At 45.1% G+C, this 11,470-nt stretch overlaps 1 protein-coding gene across 1 annotated transcript in view; it reads right to left on the bottom strand.

Moving 5' to 3' along the window:
- Positions 1-1,130: 1,130 nt before the first annotated feature.
- The window catches only part of plagl2 (pleiomorphic adenoma gene-like 2), a 58,851-nt gene continuing 48,511 nt past the window's right edge, over positions 1,131-11,470 (bottom strand). The window contains exons 2-4 of the mRNA XM_008300838.1: positions 5,838-5,952; positions 5,274-5,753; positions 1,131-3,421 (exon numbers count right to left, since the gene is read on the bottom strand). Coding sequence (XP_008299060.1) covers positions 1,936-3,421; positions 5,274-5,608 — 1,821 coding nt within the window. The 5' untranslated portion in view covers positions 5,609-5,753; positions 5,838-5,952 and the 3' untranslated portion in view covers positions 1,131-1,935. The remainder of the gene's footprint in view (positions 3,422-5,273; positions 5,754-5,837; positions 5,953-11,470) is intronic.

Consider the following 11,470-nt stretch of genomic DNA (forward strand, 5'->3'; position numbering starts at 1 on the left):
AGAGCTCCGAGGCATCCGGAAGCTCGGAGCGAAGATCGGATGGGATGTCGTCGCTGCGCTGGGGCTGGAAACACTCGATGGCCAGTTCATTAGGGACACCACCAGTACACCGGATAAATCTTAGCTTAATGGAGGTTATAGCGTTCGGTTTTTGTCAAAACAAGCTGGAGACTCGGCTAGTCGGACACGTTTCCGTTATTTTCAGTTGGGCTGCGACAAAACACAACATGAACAATCAGCATCTCCTTTACGCTGTTTGAATAAAAACTGAAGGTGTTTTGGTGAAGCTAAAAACAAACTGGCAACTGAGTGTGTGTATATATATATATTTATATTTACATATATATATCTAGACCCAGAGTCAGAGATTGATCGGCCATCCATGTCAGCATCCCAATGACACAATCTAGCTAATTCAAATCCTACTCGATTAGTACGCCGCTAACAGCCGCCTGTAAATATCTCCCGTCCACAGTTCTGGTTCCACTACACTAACTCAAGTACGTGTAAAAGGTAAAGATCGGATATGACGAGAGAAAGCTCAGGGAAAAAGCTAATACTTCATCCGTTTGTTTGATCAAAACAAAAAAAAAAAAAAAAAAAAGCAAGATACACACAAATGTAAACCTGCCAGACATCAAAAACATCATCGTTTTAATACGTCTATCTAAAAAAATACACCTTACTGAGATAAAAGCAATTATAATATTCATTTTTGAGATATTTCGTACACTGCAATAACATTCTTTAACACATTTTTTTTTCCTCATCTGTCACTGTAATGCTTTTTCTGTTTTTTTTTTTTGCCATTCACATATGTCAGGGTTCATCATTACCATGATGACGATGCATCTTTTTTAAAAGACTGCGAAAAGATGTGTTTTTGTTTTATATTCCCTCCCCACCCCCCCAAAAAAATATATATATTTCATAGATACGTGACGGGAACTTTTAAAGGTAACTGTTGGAAGGAAGACGTGTGAAGGAAGGAGAGCGCTCATTGTGAGGAAGTGCCTTCTGCTAAAAAAAAAAAAGTGCTTCTCTTGAGGAAGAGCGTGAAGTCCACGTTTCCACATTTCTTTAAAAAAAAACGTGTGTGTTTGGCAGCAAAATAAGAGCCTGTTTGTTCATTTGTGAAGCTGTTGACCCGACTCTAGGAGCGCGCCACTTTAATCTTGTCTGAAGAGCACTTTTTTTTTTTGTTTGTTTTTTAGATTCAGGGGGTTCGAGGAGGATTTCATGTTCATCTCTTCGTTCCTTCACTGATCTCTCTCCTCTCCGTAGGTTGTGGCTGTTTTCAAAGATGAGACACATTCTACCATCTTCTTACATTTGGAAAAGAAAAAAAAAATAAAGTAAAAACAAAATAATCCACTTCAAACTATGTTTTTTTTTTCTCTCTCTGGGTCACAACAAGACAGATAATCTTCACTAAAGAATTATCTTTGATTTTTTTGTCTTTTTTTTTTGTTCTTTTTTGTTTTTTTTACATTATTACTTTAGAAAGTTTGCAGTACCACGCCTTTTGGCCTACTGATCCTGCCCTCTATACTACTAAATAGGGGATGGGAGAGAAGAGATAGAAGGGGGGAAATAAATGGAAATTTAAAAAAAAAAAAAAAACATGGGTTAATACATCATTAAAACTATAGGATAAGGAGAAAAAAAGCCCAAATAAAAGCTGCTTCAACTTCTTTTCTCACCTTTTCCGTTTTGCTCAAAGGGGTTTAACTTCCTTTTTACGGCTCAATCAAAAGCTTTTGTGCGCACTTTCATTTAAGGCTTCTAAGTGTTCAAATATGTATTTATCTTTCTTTTTTTTTACTCTAATTCTCAGACTTTTTCATCAGGCTCCTGTAAAGAAGCACAACCCAAAGCATCCACATCGAGCCGGGCTGCTGTGGAGGCCATCGTGGCCGGGCAGTGGTGGCGCTCTCACTGGAAGGCCTGGTGGAAGCGAGGCAGTGTGGTGGTACTAAGGCTGGAGCTGAACACTGGTGGGAGGGGGTGCAGGGGTCCGAGGCCCAGACCCCCGCTGGAGCTCTGCTGCTCCTGAGGTTGCGGTTGCAAAGAGGTAAGAGGTGCCGTGGCGACGGCAGCTGCTGCCGCGGCGACTGCTGCGGCGTGGGGCTCGGCAGCGTGCAGAGATGAGGAAGAGGAGGAGGAAGAAGAGGAGGAGGTCGCGGATGAGGTGTAGCCCATGACCAGTCCTCCCGTGCTCATGGGGGCGCTGTAGGGAGGAAGGTTGAGGGGCAGGAAGCCCAGCAGGTGGGAGAAGTCCATGTTAGCAGCACACAGAGACTCAGCGATCACCACAGGGCTCTTGGACAGGAGGGGATCCCCGCAAAGCTCATCCGCCAGGCCCGAGGTGGGCTCCAGTCCGTCCTTAGGGGGCGAGGCAGCAGTGTGGGGCTCTGCAGAGGGAACCGGGCCTGGCAAGCCGCTCTGCAGATCCATGAGGAAGCTCTCCATCTCCACTTTCAAGGGCTTTTCCAGCAGGTATGAGGTAGATCCCAGCTGGTATTTGGGGGCTGGCTGGGGCTGGTGCTGCTGCTGGGGAGCCGGAGGCTGGTGGTGTGGGGGCAGTGGAGGGGAATGGTGGTGGTGGTGATGGTGGTGGTGATGGTGGTGGTGGTGGGAGTGTGGGTGAAGAGATGCGGGGGACTCCATGTGACAGCCCATGCCCATAGCTGCAGACAAGGAACCGGGCATCAGGGACGGGTGTGAGTGACCCACCCCAGAATTAGACATGGCCTGGAGGTGGTGGGGGTTGTACATGCCCATCGGGAAAGGCGCCCCACTGGGGAAGGGTTTGCCCATCATGGGGTCTTTGTTGGGCCCCATGCCACACATCATGGGGCTGAGCTCCTCCTTCACGGAGCAGGGTGGAGACCCCGTGGCCAACAGACCCAACATATCCGGAGGCTCCGTCTTGATCTTCAGCAGCTCCTGCGAGTGGCTCTTCTTCACGTGACGCGTCAGATGGTCTTTCCTGCCGAAGCGCTGGGCACAGTACTGGCACAGGAAGTCCTTTCGGCCCGTGTGCACCACCATGTGCCGCCTCACATCCTTCCTGGTGTAGAAGCGACGGTCGCAGTGGTCGCACGGGTGTTTCTTCTCCTTGGCGCCTCCTGAGGACTTCCCCGAGTGGCTCTTGAGGTGCTCCAGGAGAACCGGCGTGCTCTCGTAGCTCTGCATGCACACTTTGCAGGTCAGGTCGCCGGCGGTGGCCGAGTGCATGGCCACATGGCGCTTGTATCCCAGCTTGGTGTTGTAGTGCTTCCCACACTCCTCGCACTTGAAGGCCTCCTTGTTGGGGTCATGGGTCTGCAGGTGGTTCTTCAGGTGGTCTTTGCGGTGGAACATCTTCTCACAGAACGAGCACTGATGAGTCTTCTGTGGAGAGTGTGTGGCCATATGCCTGCAGAGAGCAACAGATTGGGAGTTTCTTTTTAGTTACACATTCCATTGTCTTGTTGTCATGTTTGTTTTGCTGTTGAAAGTGAGACTCGCATTCCTTCTGCCTCGTGTCCATTTATACGTAAATGAGTCACAGCGGCTCACAGGCCGGACTAAACTGGGTTTTGAACCACTTCCTATGATTCACCAGATTTCTGGGATGGCAGATAGTTTAGTCATTGAAACGTGCACTGACTGGACTGTAAACAAAACTCTGAAACGTACTCATGTGACACACTGAAGGTGTTGGCAAACAGCGGCTCATTGACACATCCAGCAGCTACTGAGCAACATTAGCATTCGTTTCAGTGTTTAGCCTCTTTGTTGTTCAGTCTTTGGTCTCCACAGAATCCTAAAACCTGCTTTAAATGTAAGTAATCTTTGATAGTTCAGTAAGAATTGTGGTTAATGAATCATTACTTAAACTACCAACTAAAAGAGTTTATAACCACCAAATATATACACTCTATTCATCAATATCAAATTACAGAAATCTTACAATATACGGAAGATGGAATCCACAAAAAAACTTTGATCAGTTTGGATGAAAGACTCCCACAAACAGCCGGAAGCAACAAACTAAACTTCAGCTCCTGTTGACATTTTGTGATTTACTTTTTGCGAGTCGCTTTAATCTGATCTGTTTTTATTGCAGTAAAGGTTTTATTTTTATGGATCCTTCAGTTTGTAATAGATGTGAAGCTGTAGAGAATTATTTTGTGATATGTTTGTGGGCTGCAGGTGGATCAGTGGTTAGCACCGTTGCCTCACAGCTAAAAGGTCGCCGGTTCGCGTCCTGGTGAGGACACCCGGAATCTTTCTGCGTGGAGTCTCCATGTTCTCCCCGTGCAGCGTGGGTTCTCTCCGGGTTCTCCGGCTTCCTCCCACAGTCCAGAAACATGTTGAGGTTAATTGGTGATTCTAAATTGTCCGTAGGTGTGAATGTGAGTGTGCTTGGTTGTCTGTCTCTAAGTGTAGCCCTGTGATAGACTGGTTACCTGTCCAGGTGAACCTGCCTTCACCCTGAGTCAGCTGGGATAGACTCCAGCCCCCCATGACCCCAGTGAGGATTAAGGTGTAGAGATGATGGATGGATGCTACGTTGGGCCCACAGTCCATCTCTTGATGTGACTGTAGTTAAAATGACCTATTAGGATTTCTGTTATGACTTTTACTATAAAGCTAGCAGGACGCTCATTCAGACGTGCCGTCGACTCGCCATCAGATTAAGAAGGAATGCACGTATGATGTTCACCAGCTGCTGTATTACTGACTTAGTCTGCTGTTTGGAACAAAGCAAGAGTGTGGTTAGCTCACCAGAGCTGCTAATGAGGTGAGGGCACCTAAAACAGTCACTGGTAAAATTCTCCGCAGTAGTTTTCTGTGGGTTTGTGTGATTCATTGTTAATGTAAATGTAGTGATTACAGCGGTTTTAAAGACCTCCTGTGGGCCTTTCTCTTCATGTGGTTGCAATTCAGACTGGAGTCACGTTAAAAGTGACATGAAAGTGTTACCAAGTCCGATTTATTAGGGTTTCTGTTGTGACTTTTACTAGAGGAGGATGCTCATTCAAACATAAAGTCGACACACTCAGATGCCGTCAGAATAACAGAAAGACGTTTTACCAGAGCAGCTGCATCTGAAAATGCTAATGAGAGTCTCTAAAGTGAACCTAAAACAGTAACTAGTTCCCCATATATATTTTTGTGGCTTTGTGTGATTCATTGTTGACTCAAGCTTTGTGAAAGACATAAGTTAACATAATTATAAGTCATGCATCGCACTGTGTTGCGTTGTGATTGGTGCACGGTACCTGAAGAGTTTGTATTTGGAGCTGAAGGCCTTGGGACAGTGCGGCTGTGAGCAGTGGAAGGGTTTCTCTCCGGTGTGACTCAAGGCGTGGAGCCGGAGCTTCTCCTGGGAGGCGAACAGAGCCCCGCACACCAAGCACTCGCTACCACTCGATCTCCCGACCTCCACTCCTTCCTCTTCCCTTTCCCTCTCTCTCTCTTTCCCCCTCTCTCGCTCTCTCTCTCTCTCTGTCCGTGGGGCGGCGCTCCCAAACAGCTTGGCGGCAGTCCGTCGTCCCTCTTCCTCCGGCGTCAGTGCGGTAATACGGTGTGAGGCATCGGCGGCAGCAGCTGCCATGGCAGCCCTAGAGTGCCGCTGCCATGAAAACTCAGTTGCGGCTCCCCCGCCTCGCAGGCTCAACGTGGGAAGGAGTTGTTGAAAACGAAGGACAGCTCACTGGAGGTGCCAATGATCCAACGGAAACATCGAGGTGAGCCGAAATCTGTGGCGACACAGAACATACGTGAGTTTTTCTGTGTTCGTTTGCGGCGACACGGAAAACTTTTCTGATGGAACCTAATTTTACCTGTTTGTCAAAATGCTTCTTGTGTCTCTCGTCGCTCCTCCTTCACTCTCCTCACCCAGTCCCAACAGCTATGGTTGGTGCTGAGTGGCAAATACTGCTCTGCATCTTTACTGTCCTGAGAGGAGACAGGAAGCACACACAGGTAAGTCCACAAGAAGAAGGTCCAGTGGCACAAACCTGGAACAAAATGCATCATCTATACACCGCTTAGTCCTCACTGGGGTCGCAGGGGGCTGGAGTCTATCCCGGCTGAGAGACAGACAACTAAGCACACTCACATTCACACCTACAGACAATTTAGAATCACCAATTAACCTCAACATGTTTCTGGACTGTGGGAGGAAGAACCCGGAGAGAACCCACGCTGCATGGGGAGAACATGGAGACTCCACGCGGGGTGTCCTCACCGGGTATCTTCAGCCATAACAAAATGCATCAAGGTCAAAAACAATCAAAATCCCCAAAAAGTCTAAAAATGAAGCATCTCCAGCCAACAACAACGAAAGCAGGTCCGACTCCAGTCATTTGCAGGCTTCCTCTGAGCTCACTAGGGGGCGCTGAACGACAAGTGTGACGGACGCGACAGGAACTGCAGAGGATCAGCAGAAAAAGTGTTTTGTGAATGATGATTTTCGGTCGCAGCACTTTGTTTGTACAAGCCTACGTGAAGGCCGAATGCAGCCACCCAGCCTCATCCCTCATCGTGTGCAGATGACAGCGCGGCGCACAAAGCCGCCGTTATGTGTGTGTGTGTGTGTGTGTGTGTACATGTATGTACTTGTTATGAAACTGGATAAGGGTCCTGTAATCCAAGGGAAAACACGGAAACACACAATCCCCCCAGGGTTGTGATGGGTGGGGGCAAAAAAAAAAAAAAGGGAGTTGGGAGATTGTTTACGAGCTCAGACTTCCTAGAAGCGGCGCTACCTGTCGCCCTGAACTCAACAAACTTTCAAAACAAGAATGGAAACCTGCACCACGGCGCCTACTGACCACCGGCTACATCAACCTGTGTTGCAGAGGGACCGGATGAACCCTCTGCCTTCCCTTATTTACCCTCAGTGACCTCCGTGACCCCCCCCCCTCCACCCAGCTAGCGAACACGGCGGCTAAGTCCAAGGTTGAGCGGACACAACACTGATGGCAATGTCAGCCGCGCTCCAAGCTTCAGTCACGTGAACTGAGAGTGCATTCAAGTATGGTAAACACATGTGGGCATATGTGGCCGGACACACACACACACACACACACACACGACTCGGAGTGTGTAATGGCATCCTTTCTGTGTGAGAGGTCAGCGAGTTAAGAAAGACAGCAAACACGCCGGAATCTGCTTCCAGGCCTTTTTTTTTTTTACAGTCGCTTCTTGTGTTTGTTTACAAAGACGTGCAGGAGAACACGCGTGTTTCCACAGGTCGCTGCCGTGTGTGTGTGTGATTTCTTCCTCACACATGTGCGCACACGTTACGTCCCCGTTCACGGCGTACATGTGCGTACATGCGTCTCGGTGCGTGTTTACAGCGGTGGCTAAGAGGACCTGACAGCTGTAGCGTTGTGTGGTGGTCATCACCCAGCAGGGAGGGTGCAGGGGGGTGACACCCGTCCCATTGACCACCCTCAGGGAGCCCGGCTCTATTGTACAGCCTACCCACATCGCACATTCCTGGCCTGAACCATGCCGTCGCCCTTCCCTTCATCGCACACATACACACACACACACCTACACACACACACACACAGCGCGCCGGGTTGCGGTCGAACGCAACATCACGCAGACCAGACGTGGAGTTGAAGCCACACCACGGCGGCACAATGAGGAGAAGCCACACTGTCGACTTACAGAAAGCAACCAACAAAGGAGGCACCGTGACAAAGCGTGTGCAGTGGGAGCTTCACACATGGATGCTCGCAGGCCTGAAAGCGCCTGTTAGTGACTCCGACCGACCTGAGCAACAGTGAAACCTGCTTTCTTGTGTACCGGAGCGCCAACATGCTCTCCAATCTGTTTAACCGGATGAGACTGATCACTCGCTGAAACACACCAAACGTTTCTGGTGAATCAGAGTTTGAAGATGACACCTAGTGGGTTTCACAGCAGTAATAGTTCAGGTGCTGCCGGTGACACCAGCACTGGACCGGTTCTGCTAAAACGTCCCGACACATCGTGACCCGCACAAACAAGTTCGGGACTGAAGCAGCTAAATGGAATCCAGCCATTACAGGCTCATATTTATGCTTTTATTTTAGACTTTTATTATGCAAACATGAAAAATGTCAATAAAAATCAGAGCATAGCTGATGTTTGATTAACTTTTCTGTCTTCTGTCAACTTAAAAACAAACAGTTTTTCCTTCACAGTGCGTCACCAACACATTTAAACTGCCGTTAACTTTCCAAAATCTTGTTTACTGTCATGCTGATATAATACAATAAGCATCCTAAATGCAGGAACTATGTAAAAGGTGTTTTTTTAAAAGCTATGTCTCTATATCAGTGTTTGAAAACTTGAATTATTGTTTTTTGCATCCCTTTCTCTTCTTCCTTCTTTCTTTCTCATATATATTTATTTCTTGTGTGTTTTATTCTTATTCGTCTTTTTAATATTGTTTCGGTGTGGAACAGGTGCACAAAGCATTTCACTGCGCGTTATCCCGTATATAACTGTGTTTGTGACCAATAAAGGCCTTGAACTGAATCCTTGAATCAAACTAGGAAGCTAGAATTTACTTCCCTGCTCTCGCTCAAACAGAAAAATTCTATGAATTGCATCTTTCAGTTTGTTGTCCAACACATTTAAAGGCAGAGAATAACTGAAGTGCAGCAACTCACTCAATTTTATCATGAAACAGCCAAACAGGTCCTGCTAAGATAAGCACACGTTAGCTTGGATAACAGGTAATCTGGTGTATTTAATCATTTGTAAATTATATATTACATGGCATTAAATTGCAGATTTATAGTTGGGTTGGAATAAAGGCGGTGATACGCTTAAAAAGGGATCAAATAAGTATCTGTGACAGTATTTTTTATCCACTGCAGCCTTAGTGTTGGAGGACACATCAACCCTACGAACCCTTCCATGTTTTCTTGTTCCTGTCACATAATTTTATAAAAGTAAAAAAATGGAACCAACATGTAGAACATTTCCTAGTGTCCACATGTATTAACAACGCAGTAGATAATTTACAACTTATATTTTAGGCTTCTATCTGTTTAAACACAGCCTGCAGTTCAGCCCAGTACATCCTGAATTTTTGTGGCGTGACTGTTAGTCACAGTGGAGTCACTGATGGCTTCACGGTTGTGCTGAGAAGTGCACAATTTTTTGGTTTTTACAGAATCTGATTATAGCAAATACTTTATTTTTAGCGAATTTTTAAATGAGACTTGAAGCGATTTGACGAACTGTTGTGATTTTAAGCTTTGGTTAAAGAAAATCTGATTCTGACAGTCTTGTGATGAATGGTGACACTTTGGTGGATTTTTAACATATTTTTTAAACCCGCTGGCTCGTTTGGGACTTCAGATGGTTAATATTATAAACACGATCGTGCTAAAGTGTAGAGACGTGAAGCTACAGATCTCAGAAACGACTCCCCGACTGTTCCACATCAGTCGACTTCTTTCCGTCGATCAGCGGCCGAATTGCTTTTCTATCAGCCAAAAAATCAACCCGTCCACATTTTTGCTTTCATACCTCAACGGGCTGATTGCTGCACGTCGGAGGAGAGAAAACCTTTTGTACATTAGGTCACTGAATCTTTCCCACATGTCTCCCTGCAGCACTTCATGCTTCTCATTATATATCAATCAACCAGCGACTGTCCGGCTGAAGTTCTTGTATTTCTGCTCCACACGAGGAAAACCCCTCGACTCACACTCTGGTTTGTTTTTGTGTTTGCATAGAAAATCCATCACCACAGCGTTCAGCTACGATCCAGATGCCCTCACACCAACAACAAGAACGCTTCGGAAGTAAATATGTAAATAAATGAACTGCTTCTGCGAGGAAAGCAGAAATGAAAGTGTGATATACTCGTCTACACGTGTTGATTTATGTATTTTTAAGTTTCCTTACATGCAGATAAACAGCCTCTTGTTATTTGCCAATAAGGATGAATATAGTGCAGAACAGGGTCAGAGACTCAACATTTGCCTTTTCATCATCGTGTCACAGGTCATTATTAGGTTGATTTCATTAGTTTTATCCAGGATACTGCTGCCAGCGGTGTTATTTTGTCATTTAAAATCAATTCCCGCAAATTTTAAATGCATATTTGGACATTAATTTCCTCCACAAAACCATTTAGCATCAACTACACATTTGACTGTCACAAAAAAAAAGTTGATTTTATTTCTTTCTTTGATGAATTCTCACTAATTTACAAATTGTATTGAAAGTCACTGCACACTAGGACCATAAATTCAATACAATAAATTATTTAAAAGCAGCTCCGCCACAAAAAATGCTGCCAATTTCACTTCAGTCAATGCCTCCTGCTTTATCAAGTGTACCATTAGCTGGCTGTGTTACGTTTTCTTTTAAAATCACTTTCAGGTCACCTTGAAAATCCTAAATGTGGATTTAGATCCCCTCACAACGCCAGTTAGCAGCAACTGCTACGTGGAGAAAAGAGGCTTAAAGTTCATTTTATTCCCTTTTTTCTCACTATTTCACAGACCTTACAGAAAGAAAAAGAAAATACTGCACACAAGGACCATAAATTTATCACATTAACTTATTTAAAAGCAGTTCAGCTGCATTAAACTGTCCTCAAGTCAATGGCTACTCCGCTAAGCTAGGCTAGTTAACATTAAGCTAGTTAGCGTTTCAAAGTTTTTCCACTTTTTTCCTTACTGGTATCATCAAAGTTTTGTCTTATTTGTGTGGCAACAAGCAGAATTAAGATGTTGAATCATTAAAACTGCTCTTTCAATTCCACAAAAAAGCAAAAGTTAGCATTTAGCTAAATCTGTTAACGAGCTGAGTAGTCGCTGCAGTTTAGCTTTCATCTGTTTTCTACCTCTTGTAAAAAATTTTATGAAAAAAAATTGGACATTTCTAAACTATACATTGTTTAAAATGTTAAAATAAAAATGGATAAATTAGATTTTGCTCTATTTTAAACACCTATGTAAGTTAGCTATTTGCTGTTTTTTTGTTTTGTTTTGTTTTTTCAGGGCAGCGCTGTTGCCGTCACTCAAGAATGTGATTTAGCACCACAACAGTCTTTGTAGTTTCCTCACTTTTCATCCACGGTTAATAAACATCCGCTGCACTCATGTTTCAGCACTCGGACAGTAAAAAAAAACACTATTAAACTTTATGCATTCGGTGTTTCTACGTGAACGTTGTCGTCCAAATTGGGTCGTAGCTGACAAACACTCGCTATGTTTTGTTCATTTCTAATCTGTAGCGTCCCGCGTCGACTAATCCTGCAGGAAAACCCCAAGAAAACACAAAGACGGGACGTTTTCTGTGAATAATTCGCTCAATTTTTCACAGCTGTGCGCGTAAACTCGTCCTCTGGATTTTTTTTTTTTTTCCACTGTTGCTTCAAAAACATCATCAAAGCAGCAGCGTGTCCGATTAGATTACAGGCCTCCATCAGCGGGCTGTGAAACACCCACAC

Source organism: Stegastes partitus, unplaced genomic scaffold, assembly GCF_000690725.1.
Source record: "Stegastes partitus isolate 25-593 unplaced genomic scaffold, Stegastes_partitus-1.0.2 Scaffold1596, whole genome shotgun sequence".
NCBI classification, from domain to species: domain Eukaryota; kingdom Metazoa; phylum Chordata; class Actinopteri; family Pomacentridae; genus Stegastes; species Stegastes partitus.